The sequence below is a fragment of the Cnephaeus nilssonii genome, assembly GCF_951640355.1.
Source record: "Cnephaeus nilssonii genome assembly, chromosome: 11".
NCBI classification, from domain to species: Eukaryota; Metazoa; Chordata; class Mammalia; order Chiroptera; family Vespertilionidae; genus Cnephaeus; species Cnephaeus nilssonii.
In genome coordinates, this window is record NC_137082.1 from 1,898,867 (window position 1) to 1,923,684 (window position 24,818).

General features: G+C 63.0%; 1 protein-coding gene across 1 annotated transcript; it reads right to left on the bottom strand.

Annotated features, from left to right (window-relative positions):
• Positions 1 to 1,933: 1,933 nt before the first annotated feature.
• On the bottom strand, positions 1,934 to 23,934 carry COL20A1 (collagen type XX alpha 1 chain; the record flags this gene model as incomplete). The annotated part of the gene is made up of 35 exons (XM_079784687.1): positions 1,934 to 2,038; positions 2,299 to 2,400; positions 2,997 to 3,140; positions 3,327 to 3,393; positions 3,502 to 3,537; positions 4,221 to 4,292; positions 4,909 to 4,962; positions 5,241 to 5,294; positions 5,380 to 5,433; positions 6,305 to 6,358; positions 6,904 to 6,990; positions 7,378 to 7,455; positions 7,561 to 7,719; positions 8,132 to 8,241; positions 8,423 to 8,565; positions 8,864 to 9,002; positions 9,819 to 9,854; positions 10,763 to 10,892; positions 11,070 to 11,212; positions 11,661 to 11,793; positions 11,935 to 12,077; positions 12,294 to 12,423; positions 12,849 to 12,988; positions 13,173 to 13,296; positions 13,381 to 13,526; positions 14,128 to 14,257; positions 14,557 to 14,714; positions 14,968 to 15,132; positions 15,573 to 15,737; positions 16,471 to 16,590; positions 16,909 to 17,067; positions 18,260 to 18,403; positions 18,702 to 18,845; positions 21,911 to 22,021; positions 23,853 to 23,934. 35 exons carry the CDS (start codon positions 23,932 to 23,934, stop codon positions 2,013 to 2,015), a joined length of 3,882 nt encoding a protein of 1,293 aa, XP_079640813.1. The 3' UTR covers positions 1,934 to 2,012.
• Between the last annotated feature and the right edge of the window lie 884 nt (positions 23,935 to 24,818).

A 24,818-nucleotide genomic window follows, 5' to 3' on the forward strand; every position in this document is an offset into this window, starting at 1 on the left:
ACCCACAGCTCCGTTCCCGGCTGTGTCCCGGTCCCTCGGCCCACCCGGCTGGTTGTTCTCCCGATTCGTGTTCTGCACCACATTTCCCGTTGCCTTTTCCCGGTGTTTTCATGCCATTGATGCCCACCTCCCTCCGTGCAGACACCGCGGTGTTTCCTTACGGGCCGTGGAGGACCGTCCTCTGCTGCCCGCTGTGCTCACAGGTGTTACACCTTCCCCTGAAGCCCTCTCCCGGGCCTTACCAGGAGCACTGCGCACGAGGAGGCGTGTGAGAGCGTGTGCACATGTGTGCGTGTTAGCAGTGGCAGGTGTGTATGGGAGAGTGTGTGTGCATGCGCAGATCTGTGCTGTGGTGGCTTCACGTGGGCCCCGTGCAGCAGCCACGGCTCAGGTCGAGGGGTCCAGAGGCAGCGCGGGCGCGTGTCTCTCTCCGGCCGGGACCGTGCTCCGCTTGGCCCCAGAAGGGGGTCCTGCATGGGGCGCAGCACAGGTCCTGCGCCCACTCCACCCTCGTTCCCACGATGGTCGTGCCCTGAGGTCACCATGGTGACCAAGAGGCATCCCAGCCCTGGCCGGTGTGCCCCAGTGGTTAGATCATCAGTCCTAGCACCGAAGGGTCTCGGGTTAGATTCCTAGTCAAGGGCATGTACCTGGGTTGCAGGTTCGACCCCCAACCCCAGTCTGGGGTGTGAGAGAGGGAACCAACTGATCTCTCTCTCTCTCCACACACACACACACACACACACACACACACACACACACATTCCTTCCCTCCCTTCTCTCTCTGAAAAGCAATGGACAGAATATCCTCAGGTGATTAAATAAAAATCAAGGTGCTGGCTACTTGACCAAACACCCCTCTGGCCCAGGGTCTTCTGCCTCGCTCTCTCTGGAGCATCCCAACAGGTGGTCTCTGCACCCACACCCTCCGGCCTCGGAGATGAGCCTGGGACTCAGTCCTGGGACGAGCCAGGCCGCCTTCACCCCCAGGGAAGCCAACCCTCTGGCTTCCACTCGCCTCCCAAATGGTGGAGTTCATGCTTCTGCCCCGTGAACACCAGACTCACCAGCCCCCCCGCCTGCTCCTCTTCACCACCTGCTGCTGGAGGCACCGGGACCACTCTTCAGCCTGGGGCCTGTTTTTGGGGTCCCCCCAACCAGTGGCTTAGCCAGCAGCCAGCCCCAAATCTGCCTCCCCACAGCCCAGCCAGCTCCATCTCAGTGGACAGCAGGTGAGGTCCCCAAGCTGGCTCTCAGGCGGTCACAGCAGTTCCCGCTCAGGAGCCCCGTGGCTCCCAGAGCTCCTCGGAAGAACCCAGACTCCCCGAGCCCTGGAGGAGCGCCCTGCTGACCCGCTCCTGGCCCTGGGCTCGGCCCTCCTGCCACGCCGGGTCCCGCCTGGCTGGCCCAGCCTCCGGCCTCTCGGGGCTGTGCCCCTGCTGGAGCCTCCTACCACCTCACGCCCCACTGGGGTCCTGCCTCTGCCCCACTGTCTCCGTGGAAGCCCTTGGCCACTGTACATGAAGGAACCCCCACCCCAAATTCTGCCTGGTGTTTAGGAAACTACTTGGTGTGGAGTCGGCCAGAGGGGCGCACAGCTGATGAGAGTTCCAGGTGAGCAGGTGTGGGTGGGAGGCCCCCCGGACGCAGACTCCGGGCTGAGCCAGTGGCCACGGGCCTCTGAGGGTGGGCTGGGCACTGCTCTTAAAGCCCACCCCTGCCCAGTGACCCAGCGTGCGGCTTAGACCGAGGGCCCTGGCCCGGCAGCACTGAGCTCTGAGGCGCAGGGGGGGCTGCCTGCCTCGAGGGAAGGAGGGGGAGCCCCAAGGCAACAGGGAGACCGTGGGGTTGAAGGGAGTCTGACTCCATTGACGGACGCACACGCCTCTCCAGAATGAGGTTTATGTGGCGGAGGGAACGGTACAGAGGAGAGGGGCCACCTCGCCGCCATGCGCCGCCTCCAGCTCCTCGCACACGCCGGCTCCTCTGAGACTCCAGGGAAGAGGTGCAGGTCACTCCAGGCGGCAGGGAGAAGGGCCTGGCACGAGGGGAGAGGAGACCTGCAGGTCTGGGGGCGCAAGGGACAGCTGACCCCCGTCAGCCCGACCAGCCCCACTGTCCGGTGAGCCCATCTGGGCCGTGAGCAGGGCAGAAACAAGGGGAGCCCTCTGCAGGACCCTGCCCCTCGGCCAGTGCTCCCCGGGCCCGCTGTGCCTGCCTGGCCCAGGTGTCCTCCCTGGTGCACACCGGCCCCTCCCTGAGGCGGCCTCCCCCACGGCCCCCGCACACCTCCGGTACCTCCTCTCCCCGGGCCGGACTCCCCTGCTCCTCCCAAGGATCCTGGAATCTTGCTCCCGTGTGGCTGAGGGCTGCCCACCTGAGCCAGGGCTGCGGGCGCACCTGAGAAGGAGGGGCGGCAGAGACTGAGGGCAGCAGTTGGCAACACTGCCGTTCTCTGGACCCTATTCTGACCCAGAGGAAGATGAGTGCCTGGCACGGATGAAAGCTTCGGGCGGGGGTCCCTGAGTCCCAACGGGCCCCGATTGTGGGCTCAGTGGCTGAGGTTTAGGGTGAGGGGGGGCCGGTGGGGGAGGCGTGGGGTGGGGTCTTCATGAGAGCGCCTGCCAGCCTGGTCTGGGCCCTGTGGGCAGAACCCCCTCCTCTCCTGCCCCCACAGTGCAGTGCTGTCTCCCCCCTCCCCCCAACCCTCCCCATTCTCCCCTTGGAGGCCCTGAGCTCCTCCGTCCCCTCAGTCGCTCAATCAGCCTCTCCATCCACCTCAGTGCGGGAGCCATCAGGCTCCGCAGCCCCAGCCGCACTGGAGGAGGTGGGAGGTACAGGGGAGGAGGAGAGGGGATGGAGGGGCAGCGGTGGCCTGAGCTCGGACTTCCTGGGAGAGTGGGGGCGGGGCCACTTTGAGGACTCCAGGAAGCCAGGCAGGTCCTGTGTCCCCACCCAGCCAGCCCCAGGACACTGGGGGGAGGGGGAGCCAGTACCTCTGTCTTCAGGGTGGAAGCCACCATTTCCCCCTTCTCCAGGGAGCCGGGCCTCCCTGGGTGTGACCAGGGGCCCAGGGGCCTCCAAGATGGGCATGGGGGGCCTGGTAGTCTTGTGGAAGGAGTCAAACTTCAGCACATGCGCTGCGGGGGGCGGGGGGATGAGCAGGGGGCTGTGGAGGTGGGGAAGACCCCCCTGCCTCCCCAGGGCTCCCTGGTGCCTGTCCAGAAGAGTGGCCAAGCAAGGCTGGCTGCTGAGACTGGGTGCGGGACTCTGCCCGGCGTGGGGGCAGGGACGGCGTGGGGGCACTGAAGGCTCGGGGTCCTCACTCTGGATGGTGGACTCGCAGGCCTGGCTCACCAGCTGGTAGATGGCGGCCAAGGACGGTGGCTCGCCCTGTGAGGAAGACGGGCCACAGCAGTGACCAGGCTGCCGGCCGGGGCAGGGCGGCGCTGTTGTCCCCGTGCACAGGAAGTGCCTGGGCCCCCAACACTGGCCACTTACCTTCTCTCCTCGCTCCCCCTTGGGCCCAGGCAGACCCTGAGTCAGAGGAAAAGGAGAGAGAAGTAAGCAGGGAGGAGCCCGGACTGGCCTCTCCCTCACCCTCCTGACCCCGGCAGCCCTGACCCCTTGCAGCCTGGGGCTCGGTCCGTGGGGAGGGAGACCAGGCTCAAGCCCCCACAGGGTGGGCACAATTTCTGCTCCTTGGAGGATCAGAGGCATAAATCCCAGTGGGCAAAAGACCTGCTTCTCAGATGGGTTCGGCCCACAGCTGGGACCCCACCCCAAGGAGAACAGCCCTCCTGGCCTGAGCCAGCCAGGCCTGCACACAGCACATCCGTCCCCGGCCCACCTGCCTCCCCTGCCTCCATCTTCCTGGCTCCCAGGAAACTGCTGGAACCCCATCCCTCCCCGCCCCCTGGAGCCCACAGGCCCAGCACCTGCTCCCACCTGCCTGTCTTGGGCCTGGCAGGGCTATCCCACTTTCCTTGCTGCAGACCAGCCCCAGCATCCCTGCCTGCACAGGCCTCACTTCACACAGGTGTGGGTGCAGGACGCCCCTGAGCATCAGCGACACTGAGTTTGCACACATTTGCCCCGCCCCCCCCCCGCCCGGCCACACACACACACACACACACACACACACACACACGCACACGCACACGCACACGCACACACACACACACTGTCTGTTGAGCTGTCCAGGTGTGGAGAGGACTTACCGTGGGCCCCACAGTCCCTGGGGGTCCTTGCTCCCCACTGGTCCCCCTGGCTCCCACCATGCCTGGGTAGCCCTGCCGAGATGCAGAGGTCCAGACTGCAGCCCCCAGCGAGTCTGGCCCCTCCTCCCTCTAGCCCTGGCCTGGTCATTTGGGTCCCCCAGTCCTGGACCCAGACCAGATCCCGTGGTTTGTCCCCAGCTCCACAGGCCTGTTGTTCCTGCCGGCTGTGCCTCACATCCACCTCAGATGGACAGCTTGGGCACGCAGCCCAGGACCCCTGCTCAGAGCAGCTCCCAGGCACTGAGCTCAGCATGGACCCCATGAATGGCCAGCTCGGGAGGGAAGGTGCTTCTGAGTGAGGAGGGTCCCCAACCCTCCAGTAGGCAGGGAGGAGGGGCTGGGGCCGCATCCCCAGCCAGGCCCACCGGGAGCCCTGGCATCTCCCTGCGATGTGGAATTGGGGTACAGGCGTGACTGGGGCTGCCCAGTGGGGTGAGAAAGCCCCTCTCCAGCAGCCCCCCAGGGCACAGGACACTGCGTGCCCGGCAGGGCCCAGGAAGGGCTGGCCCAGCAGAGTGAGGACTCTCAGGTCACCTCGTGGGGGTGACCACGCTCAGTTCAGCCCCAAGGAACCAGGGGTGTGGGTAGGGATGGGCAGTGTTGGGCTCACAGGAGAGGTGGTGCCTACCCTAGGTCCAGGGGGTCCGGGCAGGCCAGCGGTGCCCTCCAGGCCTCTCATGCCCTGATGGCAAAGGAAGGGCGGGTTGGAGGGGGGCTCGGACCCCACACATCCCTCCCACGGCAGCCCACACCTGAGAAGGGGTGCATGCTTGTGCCTCGCTTTGAGAGTAGTGAGCTGGCCAAGTTCAGGGCCTGAGCCCACCCTGCATGGGCTGACGTTCCCCTCCCCCTGGCCAGGCCATGGGTGGGGGCAGGATGGATGGGAGTGGGTGAGAGAGAGGGGAAACCCCACCCCACAGCCTCCATCTCAAGACCCTCCCCAGCGGGCTTCTCTCCCACCTTTGGACCCTGGAGGCCAGCCTCCCCGGGGTCGCCCTGGTGGCCGGGGTAACCCTGGAAGAGAGCAAAGGTGCTGGCAAGGCTGGGGCCAAGTCTGACCCAGAGCAGGCCCTGTCCCCAAGACCCTCCCACCCACTACCTGCAGACCCGGGAGTCCACGGTCCCCCTTCTCTCCTTTGACCCCTGGTGGACCCTGGAGGGGAAATATAGACTGAGCCCCAGGGCAAAGGCTGAGGGGCCTGAGGGCAGTGGGGGTGGGGCAGTGGAGGAGGGTAGGGAGGCAACACCTACCACAGGTCCCTGGACAGTTCGGCCCTGGGTCCCTGGTGACCCCTGCTGACCCCCAGGACCTTTGGGTCCGGTCTGTCCAGGTGGCCCGGGCTCTCCCTGGAGACACAGGTTGGGAGGGGGCGGGCGCTGAGAAGGCACCGGGCTGCTCCTGCAGCCCCTCCCCCGGTCCTGTGTGTGCGGCACCCCTGCCTCTAGACGGCCTGTGGTATCCAGACCAGGTTCACCGAGGTCTTCAACCCAGGGCCACCCCTGAGGGGTTCCTGCTGCAACCCCACTCCACAGCCAGGAACGGGGCCTGGTCCACTTCTCCAGGTCCCAGAGATGGGGAGCAAAGAAACCCCAAACACCAGGTCACCTCACTACAACGTAAACCCAAACCTCTAAGGGGCAGACGACACCAACACTATTTAAACTGAGACTGCATGGGAAAATGCTTTTAAATCATTTTTTGTGAATTAAGCATATCAATGCACCAAACTCCATAAAGAAAAAAACCTATTTTCTGTGAGTGTGAAAATCAGCGACCCCGGGGACACGCCATTTCCATAAACTCACTCCCAAGCCGCATGCAGTGTGGACCACCTTCCCCGTCACACTGACCACCAAGACCCTGGACCACAGACCCACGGCGTGTGGCCCGGTAGGGAGGTAGCCCTCCTGGGGAGGCACCCGCTCTGGTGGAGCCCCTCTGGCTGGTGTCGGACCACGTGGGCTCCCTCGTGGGCTCTTGTGAATGTGTTGGGGGTCCTCCCCCAGGACTCCCTGCGACTTACCCTGGGCCCTGGGAAGCCCTGCTGTCCTGAGGCTCCATTCCTGCCAGGGAGGCCCTGCGGGGGCATAGGCAGGGCTGAGCCCAGCATGGCCCTGGGTTCCAGTCCCACCCTCGGGTAAAGGGAAGGGGGCCTCCATTCCGCTGGCCACTGTGCAGCCTCGGGGCAGGCGGCCTCTCTGGGGAGGGCTGCACCAAGAGCACAGAGCCAGTGCGCACAGACCTGCCTTCCCACTGCGGCCGGCCCTGGAGCCTCCCTCAGGGGCCAGAGGGGCTGGACCTGCCCCAGGTGGGGGTCACCACCCTGCTGCAGGCCGGATGGTCCTGGGACTCCACCCCAATCAGGGAAGATGGGACATGCTGGGTCCCACACCAGAGGAGGGGAGGTTGGCTGGGAAGATGGGCCAGGGGAAGGAAGGGGCTTGCCAGGAGGGGTCCCATGGGTTGGGGGTGACAGGCAGCAGGGAGCCGTGTACAGTGCACCCCAGGGTGCGGCAGGCCTGGGGAAGGCTGCTCGGTCCAGCTCCCAGCTGAGGGGCATGGGAGGAGCCACCCATCTGCCAGTGGCAGCAGAGGTTGCCAGGGAGGGGCTGCTGGACTCACTGGAGGCCCTTGGGGTCCTGGGGGCCCAGGTGTCTGCGAGGAGCAGGTGCAGGCGGGAGGGAAGGCAGGGCAGGTCTCTCCATCCTTCTGGAAGAAAGGAGACCCATTGTTAAATGGACCCTCTCCCAGTTCTTGTCTGACACCTGGGAGGCTGGGGGTGAGGGGTGGGGACCTGATCCTGGGGGCTGACCCCAGGCTGCCCAGCACACGCCTCACTGCCACGCAGGCCCTAGCATGGTCAAGCCGGCAGGGTGCACAGGGGAGTCACAGAAAAGGGGAGTGGTCCTGAGGGCTGGGTTTCGACCACCCTGCAGCTGGGACCTTCCTGGCCAGCTCCAGCCTGCTTTGTCCCCAGGGCCTCCAGGATGCTCCCCAGAAGCCACCTCCTTCAGGAAGCCTGCCCAGATCTCTCCCAGCACCTTGATGACCTGAACAGCCAGCCTACCCCAGACTCTGTGGCACTTGCCCACCTACCAACGCAGGGAGCTCGCAGCACCTGTCCTCCTCTGCCCAGGTGTCACTGCACACGATCTGCAGCATCTGCAGCTGGAGCTACAAATCAGGGCGGAGCTCGGTTGGCCAGATGTGGCTCAGGGCAGGAGGGGCTGGGGATCTGCTGGCCCCTGAGCGGCCAGGCAGGACGAAGCCAAGGCTCACCGCAGCCGAGCTGCTCCGGGGGCCCCGGGCCTGGGCCAGCCTCCCCAGCGTGATGAAGCCGGTGGCAGGAGGGCTGCCCGCCTCCCCGATGGGCCTCTCGGCCACCTTCCTACAGTCCACGTAGAGCCGGACCTTGGAGTGTCCCACGGCCACGTGCACCTGCGAGACACCACAGAGGTTCCCCACAGCCCTGGCCAGGTGGGAGGATAAGTGCCCATCACTGGGGGCCCCACCTCCCCCTAGTCTCTGGGACCCCACCCCATTGCTGGGCCTCAGTTTCCCCTCTGTGGAATGGATAAAATGCACCCACTCGGGCCCTTCTGGGACTTGCAGGAGCAGAGAAAAGGGCTGGGGTGCTCTTCAACCCAAATTAAGGGCCCACAGCATGTTGGGGGCGGACGGGCCGAGGTGGCTCCCCAGCAAGGAGAGCTCCAGCGTGGCCACGGACGCTGCTGTTGGGGTGGGGGCACATCCTGAGAGCCCAGGGGAGTCTGCTCCAGAACTTGGGGGGCATTGGAGGTTCTTAGGCGGGAGAGGCACAGGCTTTGGTCTATCTGGAACCTTCCAGGACCTTGTGGAAGCTCCCGAAGAATATCCTCCTCACTTCGGGCAGGTCAAAGGTCACCTCCTGCAAGGCCGCCCTGGGGTCGTGGCTGAAGTAGGTCAGGGACTTTCTGCCTGCTACGGGTCAGGGAAGGAGTGCGTGAGACCCCCACCCACCCACGCAGGGGGGATGGCGGGCCCCATGGCCAGTGTGGAAAGCAGCCCCGCCTCCTGCTGGTCTGGAGGACCTTGCTCAGGGTCATCAGCCGGTGAGGCTTCTAGAGACAGCCTGGGCCCCCCGCCCGCCCTCTCGACTGACCGTCCAGCAGGACCCCGAGGGCAGGTTGGAAGTCCTCAGTCGTCATCTGCCACAGCGCAAAGGCCTCGCGGGGCGTGTCGGGGAGGAGGCGCAGGAGGAAGACGACTGTGTGCTCAGGCGGGAGGGCGGCCAGGTGGATGTCGCTGTGGGGGCACAGGTTGGGGGCACCACAGGCCTGAGAGGGTTGGGGTCTGGAGGGACCACAGCTATTCCCCAGGGCCCAGACCCATGGGACCAAGATCTCTTCTGACTCAGTTTCCCCATGCGTAACAGGGTGTAAGGGATAGAGCTCCCTCCCGGGGCTGTTGGGAGATTCAACCAGAGGTGCTCCGAGGGCGAGGCACAGCCCTCTGCCCTGCCCAGGACCGAAGGCCGCTTCTCCCAGCCAGTGTCACGGTGCTGTGCCCCACACCAGGCCACACCCACCGCCTGCTCGCCCACCTGGCTCGGCGTGTCAGCTGAGCATCCCTGAAGAGTGTGAAGGTCCTGGTCGAGCCAAACGCAGAGGGCTCCATGGCCACACCGCGGATGGAGGCGTACTCCCTCTCCACAAGCCCGAAGGCCGCCATGAGGTCAAAGCCTGGGGGCCACGGTGGGGAGACCCAGGGACAGGCAGGCGGGAGGCGAAGAGAAAGAAAAGCAGGTGTCAGGTGCGGGCAGGGGAGCCAGAGAGGACACCCAAGGCCAAGAGCCCAGCGCCGAGATGGGTGCGCCCACCTTCCTCCTGCTGCCGTCTCGGCCTCCCCGGGGCGCTGTCTGACCCGGCCCGCAGTAGGGGTGCCCAGCAGGGTCTCTCCACCCACCGGACTTAGCCACGCGGAACACCTGCCACTCCTCCAGTGCTGAGCGCACCAAGTGAGGGTGACGCTCACCCCACTGGGTGCTCAGAGCCCGGGCGGGAGCGAACAGGAGTGACCAGCCCACCTGGCCCCACTTCCGGCCACAGGTGGGCCTGCCCTGCTTCGGGGTCTGAGCGGCGCAGCCTCATTGCTCACTCTCGGGAGACCCCAGAGAGACTCGGCCATCAGGACAGGCTGGGCTCCCCTCCCTGTCCCCTGCTGACAGCCACGTGTCAGCTGTGGGAGGGTCTCCCACTCGCCGGGTGACTGGGCAGCTCCTCTCCCGCCCAGAGCTGGGTCAGCAGCGGCTCAGAGGGCTGCACAGGGCCCAGGGCTCCCGCTTGGCCTCTGCCCACCGAGTCCTAGCTATGACCTTGGACAGTGACCTTGCACAAGCCTCAGTAACCTCGACTGTGAACCTTGAGGTACCCTCTGTAAAAGTGTGGGCCTGCCTGCCTGATGCCCTCCACTGTCCCCAGGCCCTTCCTAGGGGACCCGAGGGGGGGGGCGACAGGTAGGGGGGGGAGCGAGAGCGCCTGTCTCAGGACAGGACCCACCTGAAAGGGAGCCATCTGGGTGGAGGGCTGGGCAGGCTGCTGAGAGGCGACAGGGAGTCAGGGTCAGCGGCGAGGGGCCCCAGGCAGTGGGCCTGCCTTGCGGCCTGGAGTCCAACCGCTGCCTCCCCTCTCGCAGGCCCGTGGGCCTGTTGTCCCGCCTCGGGGAGGGGAGGGACAGGGGGACTTCCACCCCTGGAAGGCACCACTCCCCATGGTGCTCCCACCGACAGGGCATCGACAGGGCCAGGGAGATGCCTGGGTGTGTGGACACGCCCACTGGGGCGCACGCCGTCCAGGCCGGCGCAGGTGTGGTCCACCGCCAGGCGCTCGGAGCATTCTGGGGCGTGAAGGGCGCTGAGTGCAGCAACTGTCCACTGAGCAGTGAGGCCCCCGACCCTAGAGGCATTCAAGCCAAAACTAGAGGAGCCATGGAGGACACAGAGGGAAGCTGAGGTGACCAGGCTGGCTGGCGCCTGAGGGCCTTTGGCTCCCCGCGTCTGGGCCTGTCCACAGCACCAGCACAGAGAACACGGCGGTCCCTCGCGTGGGCCTGGCCTGCAGGGGGGGGGCCCGGGAACACTGGCATCGCGTCCAGGTGCTGGCACCTCTCCTGGTCATCTGCCATGGCTGTGGGCCCGCCCACCTGCTGTCTGCGAGCGGCCCTGTGGGCTGGACAGCTGCCCTGACCTCGGGACAGATACAGGGCAAGGGCACGGTCCCCAGCTTTGGGCCTTGCGGATGAGGGGCCTGGCCAACCAGCAGGAGCTTTGCTCTACAGCGGAGAAGTCTTCACACAAAAACCCGATTCCCTTCTGCTCTGTGGTAGCGCGAGCCGACTGCAGGCAGCGACAGAGCCCACCGCCTGCGGGAGGGCCCCCGTGGAGTGGCCCCACAGTTCTGGATGTTGGGGGCTGCCTGGGGTCCGGGGTTGCATGCCCACTCACCCGTTCGGCCTGTAGCAGTCACTGCCATACTCTCCCCTGCTCCATACACTGCTGAGACCAGGACTCTGTACTTGGTGGCTGCCAGCAGGTCAGGGAGCATCACATGGCTCCTGGGTCCTGGAACAGAGACCTGGGGGGCACAGCCCCTGAGCCACCCACCACCCAGCGCCTCTGCTCACTTAGGCACCTCAGCTCCTTTGTCTGTGTCTCGCCACGGAAGCACGCGGCAGGCAGGTGGCCACGCCTCCCCCTGCCACCAGGCCCAGGTCCACGAGGGGCAATGGCTCCCGGCCCCACCAAGACTCACTGATTTCTCTGGTCCAGAGCCCGAGGCCAGCGTGTACGTGAGCCGGTAGTGGAGGACGTGGCCAGTGGGGGGCGTCCAGCTGACCAGTAGGCTGTTTGGTGACTCAGAAGTCAGGGTCAGGTTGGAGGGTGGGCTCCGGCTGACTGAAGGGCAGTGGGGGGTCAGCAAGGGCTGGGCCAAAAGGCAGCGACATGCTCCAGCACGCTCTGTGGCACACCCTGCCACACCCCCACCCATGCCTCCCTACTACCCCATAGCCCCACCACCCTCACCTCCCCAACACCACACGACCCTCCCTCCCACCCCCCCAATGGCCTCCATTGCCCCCACCACGCCCCCCACACCAGCACCACACCCCGCTGCCCTGCGACCTTGGGCAGACAGGGCCACAGGTCAGCTCTGAGACCACCGTGAGCATTGTGCCCACCAGGTGACTTGGACCCTCGGCCACCCTGGAACACCTGCCTGGAAGGCCGGGGCCTTGGGGGACTGCGTGGGTGATGCTGGGAGTGTGGGGCCCTGGGATGGTGGGGCTGAGGCGGTCTGGGGTCCCTGAGGCTGCACCGCCCCCTGTACTGAGGGGTCACCTACGGGGGCTGTAGTGGAAGGACACGGGGTCGCTGTGGGCCCCGTCCCTGAAGTAGGCCAGGATGGTGATCTCGTGCTCCAAGTGCGCCCCCAGGCCGGGCAGGACGGCCGTGCGCAGGCTCCCTGGGACGGAGACCTGTGGAGAGGAGGGCAGGGGTCCGCCTGCGAGTGGGGGCCTCCCACGGGCCTGGCTGGGCTGGGCAGGCAGGTCCCGAGATGCCACACTGGGTGGGAGCCCAGGAGCTGGGGGTGGGCAGGGGTCTTTTCTCCCACATACCTCATGGGCCTTCCCATCCCCCAGAGGCGTCCACTTGATCTGGTAGACCAGCACACCGGACGCCGCTGCAGCCGCCCACGCCAGTTGGACCTCACCCCCAGGGAGCTGTGTCACGGACAGCTGGCTCGGGCTGGGGACTTTCCCTGGAAGAGGGCAGGGAGACAGGCTGGATGGCAGGGCCTGCACTCCCCTGGGCGACTCATCAGAAGGGCCCTCATTGCCTGTTACGGAGGTTTTGCTGGCATGAGTCACACTTGGGGGCCGAGGAGACCCCCATTCTCCATGTGGGGGCTGTGCCCACATTCTCGTCCTCCTCGGACTGGGCCCTGACGGCGCACCGGCGGCTCCGGAGGACTCACGTGTGGTCAGGCGGCCGGTCGTGGTGGAGGAGCCGCCCCCAGGGTAGAGGCGGGTGACACGGACGGTGTAGGTGGTGGAGGAGGAGAGAGGGCCCAGAGTGACTGAGGTGGCATTGCCAGGAGCCTCCACCTGCGAGGTGGGGGGCCATAGGGCAGGGCCTGGAGCTGACCCTTCAAGCTGGGAGCAGCAGCCCCTGCCTAGATGGAGACCCAGGCCCAGGCCTCTGCCCAGAGTGGGGAAGGGGCGTGCAGTTCTCCCACACGATGGCAGGGCCTCCTGTGGCTTCCCCACCCCCCAAACAGCACAACAGCTGAATTTTCACCCCTTACAGCACCCCATGCCCCAAGCCTCATCAGGGCTGTCATTCACGGTCATTCTTTGCTTCACACATGTCCCCCCAACCCCTGCCAGGTTGGGGCTCCCAAGGGCGGGGACCGTGTCAGTGCTCTGTGAATACAGGGGGGCAGCTGGAGTGCTGGGCCCTGTGGACGACGCTTCAGCACCCTGGACACCGGGTCCCCCAGTGACCCCACAGGACATCAGCCTGCTCTCACCTGCCCCGAGTGGCTGCCCTTGCTGGACAAGTAGCTGACCCTGAACAGCTGCACCGGCCTCAGGGTGCCCTTCCAGGACACACGGGCCGAGTCATGGCTCACGTCTGAGAAGATCAGGGGTCTGGGGGGAGCCAGGGGAGCTGTGGACACAGCCAGGCTTCAGGGACCAGCCGCATCCCTCGCGCCCCCCCCCCCCCAGCTCCCCCGAGTGAATGGGGGAAGCATGGGCGATGGCCAGGCCAGTGGGGCCACCAGACAGGGACCCCACCCCGTGGAAGGCCTCTGCCCACTGGTGGGTGGCAGACTGGGGAGGTGGGCACTCACGGGTCCTGGCGTGGATGCCCCGAGCCTCACTGGCCTGTGCACCTTGCAGGCTCTGCACCCAGATGTGGTAGTCCCTGCCCGGCTCCAGGCTACCCAGCAGCACCTCTGGCTGCCCAACCCGCACCTGGGGGAACACTCCATTGGCCCCTGTCCACCTCGCTCCCCACCCCATCGGCCCCAGCTGCCTTCTCCACCCTCTGCCACGCACCTCTCTGCCCTCCTCCTTGCCCTTGGGGGAGGCCAGCGAGTACCGCACCAGGTACTGGGTGGCCCCTGCTGAGGGTTGCCAGGTGAGGCGGATGGTCCTGGGAGTCACTGTGGCCAGGGCGAGTGCCTGGGGCGGAGGCAGAGGTACTGGAAGAGGGGGCACCACAGGAGAAATCATACCACAGATCGGGGACACAGGCTGGAGGACACTGCGGGCACACACAGACAATTCTAGTCTCTGTCCCCAAACTTCACCCTGGGCCAAGTTTCCAGCTCACAGCTCTGGGGAAAGCCGCCTGAGGGTTGCTGTTTGGGGTGGGAGAGCCATGGTCCCCAAGGGGTAAACAGCCCATGAGGAAGCCAGAGGCAACTGGCCACATGTTGCGTACCCTGACATGGCAAGGATGGAGCGAAGGGGGCGGGGTTTCTGCTTTAGAGTTGACAGTGGGGTCAGGGCATGACTCTGTGGGCACAGAAAACCACTGCGCACACCGCCTCACCGCGTGGTGAGGGCTCAGGGCAGGCCCCCCGCTGCGGCCCCGCAGGGGCCGGGGGCTCCAGAAACATGTGAGCAGTAACAGTACTGTTCTGGCTGTGGTGGGGCACAAATGACATCGCTGGTACTCAGAAGAGGACACTGAGGGTCAGGGAGGCCCAGTGACTCTGCCTCTGTCACACGGCAAGTTGGGAGTGGTGCCCCCACCCTGGATTCAGACTAAGACCCATAACAGCCAGCTGCCCCACCCACCTGTGGTCACCAGGCCCCGCAGGCCCTCACCCACCCCCGCCTCGTACATGGGGAACACAGACAGCAGGTACTCTGTGCCGGAGGTCAGGCCATGCAGCTCCATGGACGTGCTGGGCCCGTCCACCTCCACCTGCAACAGGAGGAGCCTGGCTGGAGCCGGCCGAGTGGGCACGGGCAGGGTGGGGTCAGTCCTGGCTTCCTGCCAGCTCCGTCCCGGGCTCCTGGAGCAGAGCAGCTCCTGGCACCAAGCAGGCACGGGAGGCGGGAGCAGCCACACCTGCCACAGCTGCTCACTGGCCACCTGAGTGCCCTGAGGACTCGGCTTTGGCAGGGCCGCCTGCACTCTGCCCCTGCCCCACATCGATTCCATCCTCCCCGGGTCTGCATTCCAGGCCCGACTTTGCACGGACAGGAGGAAGGCACTCTCACCTCCCGCGGGGCCCCACCCCTAGAAGGCCGCCACACCACCAGGTACTTGAGCGGCGGCTGCAGGGCTGGAGTCCAGGACAGGTGGACGCTGGAGGAGGTCACCTGGGTCAGGACGAGGCTGGTGGGAGCGGAGAGGGGGTCCAGGGCTGGAGTGGCTGCTGCCGGTTGAACTGAGGGAGGCAGGACAGATGGTCAGCACCCCAGCGGCAGCTGGCATTAGAGGCTCTTTCTGCTCCCCCCCGGTGGCCGCTTCCAGGAAAAACAGGTGTTCCCCTGGTGGGAGCTACAGACCCACACAGGGCCAGGGCGAAGGGGTAGGAGAGTTTGGGGGAGTCCTTACAGGGAAGGGCAGGGCCTGGCCAGGCTGCAAGCATAGGTGATCTGCCCTGGAGTCCCCACCTGACAGCTCACCTGGGCCCGGACGTGGGCTCCTGCCCTGGACATGCTGGCAAACGAGGCGGCTGAGCAGGCCGGCCAGTGTGCTGAGCTGGGGGAAGTCCTGCACGCTGTGGACGGTGATGTCCAGCGGCGGGGACGCCAGGAGCCTCAGCTCAGCCTCATCAGCATTCTTCACACCTGCCCACGGGCCCAGAGGATGGGAAGGGGCCCCCGTGGAGCCACTGTCACGGCTTACCACCAGTCACCCAGGGGGCTGGGAGGCCGTCCTGGTACCCAAGACTCCACAGGCCCCAGGACTGGGTCACCTAACAGGGCCCCAGGAGAGATGGCAGCTGGGGCTGGTGCAGAGGTGAGGCTGGGCGGGGATATGTCTACAGACATGCAAACTGGCTCGTGCCCCACTGCTGTGACTGCAGCCTCCCTGCAGGTGCCCGCGGTGCTCAGAGCCTGGCGTGGGCACCATCACAGCCCCCAGAGCAGGGCTGGGTCCTCCCATTTTGCAGACTCAGGGCTAAGGCTCAGAGAGGCCAGGGACTCCAGCCCCAGAGCGGGTGGAGCAGGTGTGCAAGCTCCCATCTGCACGGCTGTGAGAACTCTGCCGAGATCCAGCTGCTCACCCACAGCAAAGATGTCGACATCCAGGCTCTTGAGGATGCGGCCAGCAGCACGGGCATCGTCCTGGGACTTGCCATCCGTCACTAGAATCACCACCTTGGCTGCCTCTGGACGGGGACCTGCTGCAGGCTTCAGGTTCTGCTCTAACACGTGGGTCAGGGCCAGGCCTTGGGAGCAATGGGAGAAAGTGCAGGGGCCTCCACCACCCTTCTCACCCTCCTCACCCAAACAGCTCCTCCAGCCATTGGCCCCCATGCTCTGCCCACCATGTCAGTCCTGGACCCTCCAGGCTGGGGCATCTGCAGGGCAGGGACACCTCCTCCCCTACCCTCAAAGGCAGGGAGGCCTTCAGTGTGGGGAACAGGGAGGAGACTGTGCTGTGGAGACATCCCCACGGAGTTGCTTCCGGCAAGGCCATGCCCACACCCACTGGCAGCCCCTTCCAGAAGCTTCTGTCTACCAGAGGAGCCACTCACTTTCAGCAAGACCACCACCAGAAACCACATTCTGGCCAGAAAGAAATGAGGTTGAGCATGGCCTGTGTGGCTCAGTGGTTGAGCATCAACCTATGAACAAGGAGGTCATGGTTCAATTCCCGGTCAGAGCACATGCCTGGCTTTCAGGCTCCATCCCCAGTGGGGGGCATGCAGAAGACAGCCCATTGATGATTTCCTCTCATCATAGATGTTTCTATCTCCCTCTCCCTTCCTCTCTCTGAAGTTAAAAAAAAAAAACTTTAAAAAATAAAGGAGGGTAATTTGCCATTTACAAAGGTGAGAGTGGGGGTCAGCTCCACCCAGCACTGGGCTTGTTTTATGCACAAATCTGCAAGTCTGGGAGGGGTGTAAAGGGAGGCTGGTGCGCAGGGCAGCATGCGGGGAGGGGCTGCAGGGGGCAGACCTGTGAACGTGTTTCCCCCTCTGTAATGGAGGCTGTGCACGGCTGCCAGCACCTCCTCCTTGGTGCTGAAGGTGTTCAGGTCCCACTCGGTCTTGGGGTCTCCACTGTACTGAGTCAGGCCTGAAAAGACAGGTGCCAGGCGTGGCTGCTGGAGTGCTGGGCGGAGGCAGGACGCACACAGCCTGGCTGCTCGGGGTCACTAGGGAGGGCACATGCTTGCAAAGCCCTTGCTTTCCACACAGGATTTGCCAGAATGTCCCCTAGGAGCCAGCTGTCCCATCAGTCCAGCTGGGGACCCCACCGGCCTGGTGCTGCAGGCCACACCAGTCAGCAAAAGGCTCTCCGCCAGCTCCTGGCTCACTTCGCACCTGCCCTGGGATCTAGGGAGAGACTGAGGACCACCAAGGTGGGGCCTCAGGGCATGGGGCCAGAACTCACCTACTTGGACTTTATCCGGCCCAATTTCAAAGGGCTCGATGATGCTGGCCAGGAAGTCTTTGACCTGCTGGAAGTGACTGTGGCCAATACTCCAAGAACCGTCCACTAGGAAGATCATGTCGGCGGGTGTGGGGGGCATGCAATGGAACGGGAGGCCAGCTGGGTGGGCAAGGAAGGAGAGGTGTAGGCAAAGCCCACCGCCACTGCAGGACACCAAGCTGCTCTGAGCTGGGCTCCAGCCACTCAGGATCTCCTTCTCTGGGGTTAGTGGAGGGGCTGGGGCCACAGGGTTTCGGCCTCTGGCTGAGTCTTGGTGAGTCTTGGGGGACAGGGACTCCAGAGGTGTTTGGATCTCACCAGACTCGGGATACCGTGTGTGGATGTGGGCCATGGGGTCAGCTCCTCCAAGCCCGTCAGAGAAGGCTAATGAAGCCCCAGGAGCTCTGCACCTCTGCCCGCCAGAAGCCTCGGCAGGGCTGGCCACTGTGTGCTTGTCTATGCGAGGGCTACTATTCGAGATCAGCCCTCCGCCGCGCGCGCGCGCGCGCGCGCGCGCGCGCGCGCGCACACACACACACACACACACACAGGCTGACACCCAGGCCCAGTGGGCAGAGGCTTCCAAGGTGGACTGACTGGAGTGGGTGTGCTCAGTACCACGGACAGCTCCGTTAGCCTGCGCTGGGCTGAGGCCTCACTTCTGGCCTGAGGGCTTGTCCTGAGGACCCAGGAGCTCTGGAGACAAAGCCTTGTGACCCCTGTCTGGGGTCTGGGGCTCCCTGTTTTGCAGAGAGACAGCACCTCCAGGCTGAGCCCAGAGTCAGGGCCAGACGCCATGTGGAGGCTCCTGAGAAGGCAGGTGCGGTGAGACCATCTGAAGAGGGAGGCACAGCCCTGTGTGCAAGACCTTGTGCAGAAAACGGCACACCTGCCCCTGCGAACCACGGAAGCGGTGCCCTGGCTGCTTTACCTGGCTTCTCTCTGTTTCTCGCGGACATCCTGGGGCGGCTGGGCCTTTCTGGGCTGAGCTGAGCAGGGGCCGTTCCCCCGGGGCCTCTGGGGGAGCGTTGATCCTTGCCAGGAAATCCTGGGGAAGGTCACAGCTGTCACTTCTCACCTGCCACACTCAGGCTGGGGGATACCTGGGGGGTCGGGAGGATGGGACCAGGCACTGCGGCCCTGAGGACACCCCAGCGAATGACCTGCCCTGTGGGTTTGAGTGAGCCCCAGAGAGTGGCTAGAGAGCGTGAGGTCAAATATCAGGAAGAAAGTTCTGGCCACGTGCAGGGAAAACATGAGACGCTGGATTCCCCTCCCCCCAGCAACTTACCCTCACCCCACCTGGACCCACCCAGAGTGGGCGGGTCTTGGCTTGGGGCCAAGATGACTGGGGGATCAGGGTCTGGGCTCCCCATGTGGGAAGGTGTGGGCTCCAGAGCTGCCCCCAGGGGCCTCCAGCTGCTCCTGCTCACAGAGTGACTCCTCAAATCCTCGACTGCAGAGACGCAAGGGGCTGTCAGGACCCTACCAAGGAGCAGAGGCCTGGGGGGCTGTGGGTCTGCCCACACAACCCTCAAGGGCATATCCCAGGCTCCATGGGACCCCAGCCCCATGGGAGACAGGCGGGGGGTTAGGTGTTATAATTGAGGCTCCTGGGTGGCCTCATGGGGAGCGGAGCTCAAACACAGGCCTAGGCTGCCAGCCCAGAAGCATTGCCAGGGCTCGGCTGCAGCCTCCTTGCCACACACTCACCCCCAGAGACGGGAACCCGCATGGGGGGCCAGTGGACTTACTCACAAACTCCCTCTGAGCCAGCAGGACGTTCCCTGAGTCGGTGAGCTCAAAGATCTGCAAGGTGTACCCCTTGGAGGGGCTCAGGCCCCCCACTGTGGCCTTGGGGGTCTTGGTGGTCAGCATCACCTCCTGCTCCACGTCCCCTGGGATGGGGTTGGGAAGAGCTGTTGAGGCCAGCAAAGTGCATGTATATGTGTGTGCCCACACGGGTATCCCATGTGTGTATATGTGTGTTTCCAGGCTCCTCCTCATTCCACACACACACTGCCCTGCTCGGGCGCCCACACCACACCCGGCCTTGGGGGCTCTGGGCTCCTGGTGTGTTAGTATCAGCTGTTCTCACACTCACCCTGTCCTGGAGGCCTGTCATTCTTTCTTCCAACCCGACCCGTCCCCCAGCTGCACCCCACCTGCTATGTGCTAGACGCAGACTTCACTGAGCCTTGGGCCTGAGAACAAAGTCCACTCCCATGTGCCCCGCACACTCTTTCAGAAGCTGAGCACCTTTCCCAGGGAGAGCATGACACAGATCCCACGCGAGCAGCATTCACACATCAGCTCAGCAAGCACTGCCTTTGCCCGCGGCTCCACACCAGCTCGGGCTGCGCGCCAGGCAGCGCCAGGCCTCAGCTCAGCAGGCGCCCCTCCTGCTGAGCTACGAAACTGGACAGGGCTGTGAAGAGTGGGAAGAAAGGACAGGAAAAAGGTGGAACAAGTGTAACAAAAAAAGTAGGAAGATGAAGATTTAAACCCAAATCTGAGGTCATTCAATGTAATGGAAATGGGAAAAACGTTTCAACTGAAAAGCCAAGTTTGTCTCACTGTACGAAAGCAACACCAGCTCTACGCTCCTTGGAAGATGCACCTAAAATAAGAGATCTCCCTGGACCAACACGCGGCACGAAAGGTAGCACCTCAGTGAGAACACCACCAGAGAGCACGAGGAGCCTCCGCAGTGAAGGGCAGTCTGCCAGGAAGACATGATTTAAATGGTGCCCCCTAATAACAGCCTCAACATACAAAGCAACGGTTGTGAGGCAAGCAGAGAGACGCATCTACAACCACAGCGGGGGTTTATGGATGAGCGGACTAAAAATCAGTAAAGATATAAAAGAAATCATCAACAGATGTAAAAACAACCTGCTGAATAGGAAAAATATTTGCAAATCATATATCTGATAAGGGGCTAGTGTCCAAAATATATAAAGAACTCATACAAATCAATAGCAAAAAACCCAAGTCATCCAATTTAAAAATGGACAAAAACCTGAATGAGCGTTTTTCCAAAGAGTACATACAGGTACATGAAAAGATGCCCAACGTCACTGATCAACAGAGATGCAAATTAAAACCACAATGAGGTATCACCTGTCAGGATGGCTACCATCAACAAATCAACAACCAACCAGTGCTGGCGAGGATGTGGAGCAAACGGAACCCTTGTTCACTGCTGGTGGGAATGCAGACAGTGGAAAACAGTATGGAAGTTCATAAAAAAATTAAAGATGGCCCAGCCGGTATGGCTCCACGGGTGAGCGTCGACCTATGAACCAGGAGGTCACAGTTTGATTCCTGGTCAGGGCACACGCCCGGGTTGCAGACTCGATCCCCAGTAGGGGCATGAGGGGGCCATGGATGATGTTTCTCATCAATGTTTCCATCTCTCTTTCCCTCTCCCTTCCTCTCTCTCTAAAAACATATTTAAAAACAAACACTTAAAATGGAACTGGTTTGGTTCAGTGGATACAGTGTCAGCCCATGGATTTGATTCCGGTCAAGGGCATGTACCTCGGTTGCAAGCTTGATCCCCAAGCCTGGTCAGGGTGCGTGCAGGAGGCAACCAATCAATGTATCTCTCTCACATTGATGTTTCTCTCTCTCCTCTGTCTCTCCCCCTCCCTTACTCTCTCTAAAAATCAATGGGAAAATATCCTCAGGTGGGGATTAGCAAAAATAAAAATAAACAGAATCTACAGGACAAGCTGATTTATAAAATAAAATGGAACTGCCTTTAAGCCCATCAATCCCACTTCTGAGTATTCATGCGAAGAAAACTAAATCACTGTTTCGGGCGGGTACAGCACCGTGATCCGTGAGCGCTGCTCACACAGCTGACTTCTTCACACTGTTCACAACCACGGGCGAATGGCTATGGGAGTGTGATAGACCACAGTGGGGTATTACTCAGGATATTACACAGAAATGAGGAACTCTTACCATCTTACGAACATGGATGGACCGTGGAAGCATTATGCTAAGAAAAATAGGTCTAAGACAAATATTGTACAATCTCACTTATATGCGGAATCTAGAAACTCATAGAGAAGGAGATGGGACTGTGGTTGCCAGAGGTGGAGGGCTCAGGAGGGGACTGGAGGAAGGTCAAAGGTACAGACTCCCAGGCATAAGTCAGTAGAGGGATGTAATGTACCAAACTGACTATGGCTGATGCTGGTCTAGGATACACAGGGAAGATGTTCAGAGAGTAAATCCTCAGTTTTCATCACAAGGAAAAAGGCTGATCACTTTGCTGTATCTTGGAGAGAGGATCACTGTGAGAGGCAGCTATTGTGTCCTGGCACAGCACATGTAAACCAAACACCATGTAGGCCGCACTGCTATGCTCATGTATGTCCATTACTTCTCACTAAAACTGGGAAAGGTATAAAAGATTTGAAAAATGAGGGAGATGAATTGACTTCATGAAAATATTAGAAAACTACACCCAAGTCAAGGGGTTATTCTTGGGATCAGAGGGCAGGTGGGACCGGGTGGGACTGCAGGGCCAGGGCGGCCCCTTCCCCCAGGGGCGAGCTCAGGCCCGCATCACTTCCTGCCCGTCCCTGTGATGACACCCTTGTCCGTGGGCATTCCTTCAGCCATGTCTGCGGAGCTCTGTGGCCGGCCTGTGCCGCCTTCCAGGACCCCTCGGCCTCCTTCCTGCCCCTGGAGGCCCTCGCAGCCACTGACATGCAGAATCCTGAGGGGCTCTAGCTGAGCAGGGACCCACTGTTTCTTCAAAAGCCAATGGCTGGGCGCCTTCTGCGTGTGCCAGGCATGGGGTCACGTGGGAAACGTAAGATTCTCCCACTACACGCCCTGCCCCAGCAAGGAGGGCAGAGTCACACAGCCGCGCGGATACTGAGACGCAGAGCCGCGCACAGCCGCCGTCTATCCTCACCGCGGGCGGGGAGGTGCAGGGCCATACCTGCCACGGGCTTCACCTGCACCAGGTAGCCAAGGCCACGCCCCTGCGACTCCGTCCACTTTATCTGCAGCTGGTCCTCGGGCAGCACAGCTAGCTGCAGGTGGCCGTTTGCTGGGGAGACAGGACAGGGTGGTCAGGACTGACCCCCAGGAGCCACCCCAACAACTGTGGGGAGCCAGGGACCTGTCTGGATGGTGTGAGGAGGCCTTGGCCCCACTGCAGGGATCTTGAGAAAATGAAGCCACTGTCTCTGAGGGGTGTCCCCCTGCCCGGGCTGAGTGAGGCCGGGCTAGCGTCCTAGAGATGCCATACTGCCCCGCGGGCAACAGCAGGCACTGAGCCAACTAGGCAGCTACGCCTCCCTGGATTTCCCCGCCACGTCTGGGTGGGAGTGGGCAGTGGGAGAGGCAGCTGTGTGGCTACTGCAGACCCCCAGCTGCTGAGGTTACAGCTAGGTTCACAGCCCATGGGGTGGGGCGCCCTGAAATGTGAGGGTGCCGTGAGGGTGCATCTTGGAGGACGGGGAGCAGTGGTGGCCTGAGCCCAGGCATACCCTGACCTCCCAGGCAAGCTTCCGGAAGCCCCACGGTGGGAGCAGCTATTTTTGGAAAATGCAGACAGAGATGGGCTTCTTCTGGCCCTGAGAGCTGGTGCGCGGGGGGAGGGCAGGGGCTGGGGGCACCCGCGCAGACACAATGAAGCTTCAGAGCAGGAGCAGCTGAGCCTGCTTCCGGTGGGGGGGCGCTGCTCCCTGCAACTCCAGGCTGAAAGACAGGAATGTCTGGGGCTTTGAAAAGCCACTTGTGAGCAGGGGCCCAGCTCTGGCTCATGAAGAGCCTCTGTGTGTCCCTGTGCCTCTGACATGCTAGGGGAGGCACCCCACGCTGCCTCTTGGGTCCCGATGTAGGGGGTCTACGCAGGATGCTGTGCAGACAGCGCCCCCCTCCACAGGGCCATCCTCAGGGAAGGGCTGCGCACCCCAGCGTCTGCCAGAATCCTGCAGGGACCTGGTGAGGGGCTGCCCAGCACAGGAGTCCTGAACTCAGTTGTCACGGGGCCACCTTGGCCTGGTCCTGTCGAAGAAGCCACCTGGACTGAGGGACCCACCCAGGCGGCAGTCACCAACCTGGCCCAAAACCCAACAGGAGTCCTGCCACAAGAACAAGAAAGCAGGCCGGCTCCCCGCTGGCCTGGCTGTGCCGCACCGAGCAGAGCAGCCCTAACAGACAGCATTAGCCCTCGCCGTGATCCACGGGTGAGCTTGGCCCTCACTCCCCAGGGACTGCACGCTGGCCAAGCCGGCTCCTGTCAGACCAGAGCCCCAGTCCCCGGATGCAGAGGCCATCCCAGCGCCCACTAACCCAGCTTTCCTGGGACCAACTCAGTCAAGATGTGACCCTTTTGGGGTGTCACAAACAACCCTGCAATGGATGTTTACCCCCAAAGGGAAATGGAATAAATGTCTTATAAGATGTGGTCAGATTGAAGGCGCGACACAGAGCCCAGGCCACGTGAAGGGCTGAGGGAGAGGCTGCTGTGACTGTAACTCCCCGTGTGCCTAAACAAGCAGGGAGGCACTAGAAGCAACACCCCGTGCTGTGGGGTCACCTTTACTGCAGGGTTGTACTGTTGGAAAACAAGTGTTCATGGAATCATTAATAACAGAACATTAATATGAGAGAATTAACTGCAGAGTATTAATACCTGGTTTTTAAAAATGAACCAGAAAACAGAAGCCTCCCCAAGGCAAGGTGAAAGGTCACAAGGCCAAAGGTCAAGCAGCCAGCTGGAGCCTAGACTTGGCAGAGGAGCACAGATGCCCCCTTGGGCTGTCTTGTCCCGTCTACTCATCGAGCACAAATTCCACCGGGGACTGCCACCCCTGGGGGCCCAGGGCAGGCGGGGGCTCAGTCCCCAGAAAGACCCCACCCCTTGTCCTTACCTTGTTCTGGGCCAAGTCCCAGGGTGACACCCAGCCACAGCCAGAGGCAGACCCCTAGGTGGGGGTGCACCTGGGCACCCATGGTGCTCAGCCTGGGGAAGGAGAGGCCGCTCAGCCTTCTGTCCATCTGTCCCCTCCTGATAGCAAAGCCAGAGCTTCTCCAGCCACAGCGGGGACTGCGCCCAATCCAGACACCCCTGGGCACTGCCCCCTCAGCCGCTCACCCCACCCACTGTGGGCGCATCTGCAGGTCCCACAGGAGCTTCCTGAGCGAGAGGTCAGCTGTCCCTCCGCCAGCCACCCCACCCCCGACACTGGTTCAGCCACAGCTGGGCCCCCATCCCGTCCTCAGGACTTCCCCAGGGCCAGCTGGGCCCTGACCCGCGGCTGCACTCACTTGTCACTAGACCAGACTGGGATGGCACTGTCCGGGCCGAGGGGCCTAGGGAGGAACAGGCAGCTGGGGGTAGGACCCAAGTAGAACTTCTGGGGAGAGCAGGCCTCTCGGTGGGGAGGGGAGGCCTAGGGAGGCGGGGTTGGGGTCATGGGGGAGCCCTCTGGGGGCACCCCTCCCTCCCAAGATGCCTCTGAGCCTCTGCTGACAGTGCAGAGAGGACACTCGGGCCCTTGGCCACCCTCACCCAGGGCAGGGGTAGCCGAGCTCTTGGGCTCTTCAGGCTGTGAAGGGACCAGGGGCTATGTGGGTGCTCTGGGCGCCTGGGCCCTCCTGACCCACAATCTGAAGCAGATCCTTCTCCCCAGAAACCTGGCCTGACTCAATTGGACCCCTTCCAGGGGCAGAGCCCTCCACCCACCCCTGGAGCTCAGCTCCTCCCAGCTTTTCTGAAAGGTCGAGGTCACCCTCAGAACGAAGGCCTGGGAGGACCCGCTGGGACGCTCCTCACTCACCCAGCCCCGTGCCTCAGGCCAGCCGCCAACCTGCTCCGTCCACTCAGGTCCTGTTGC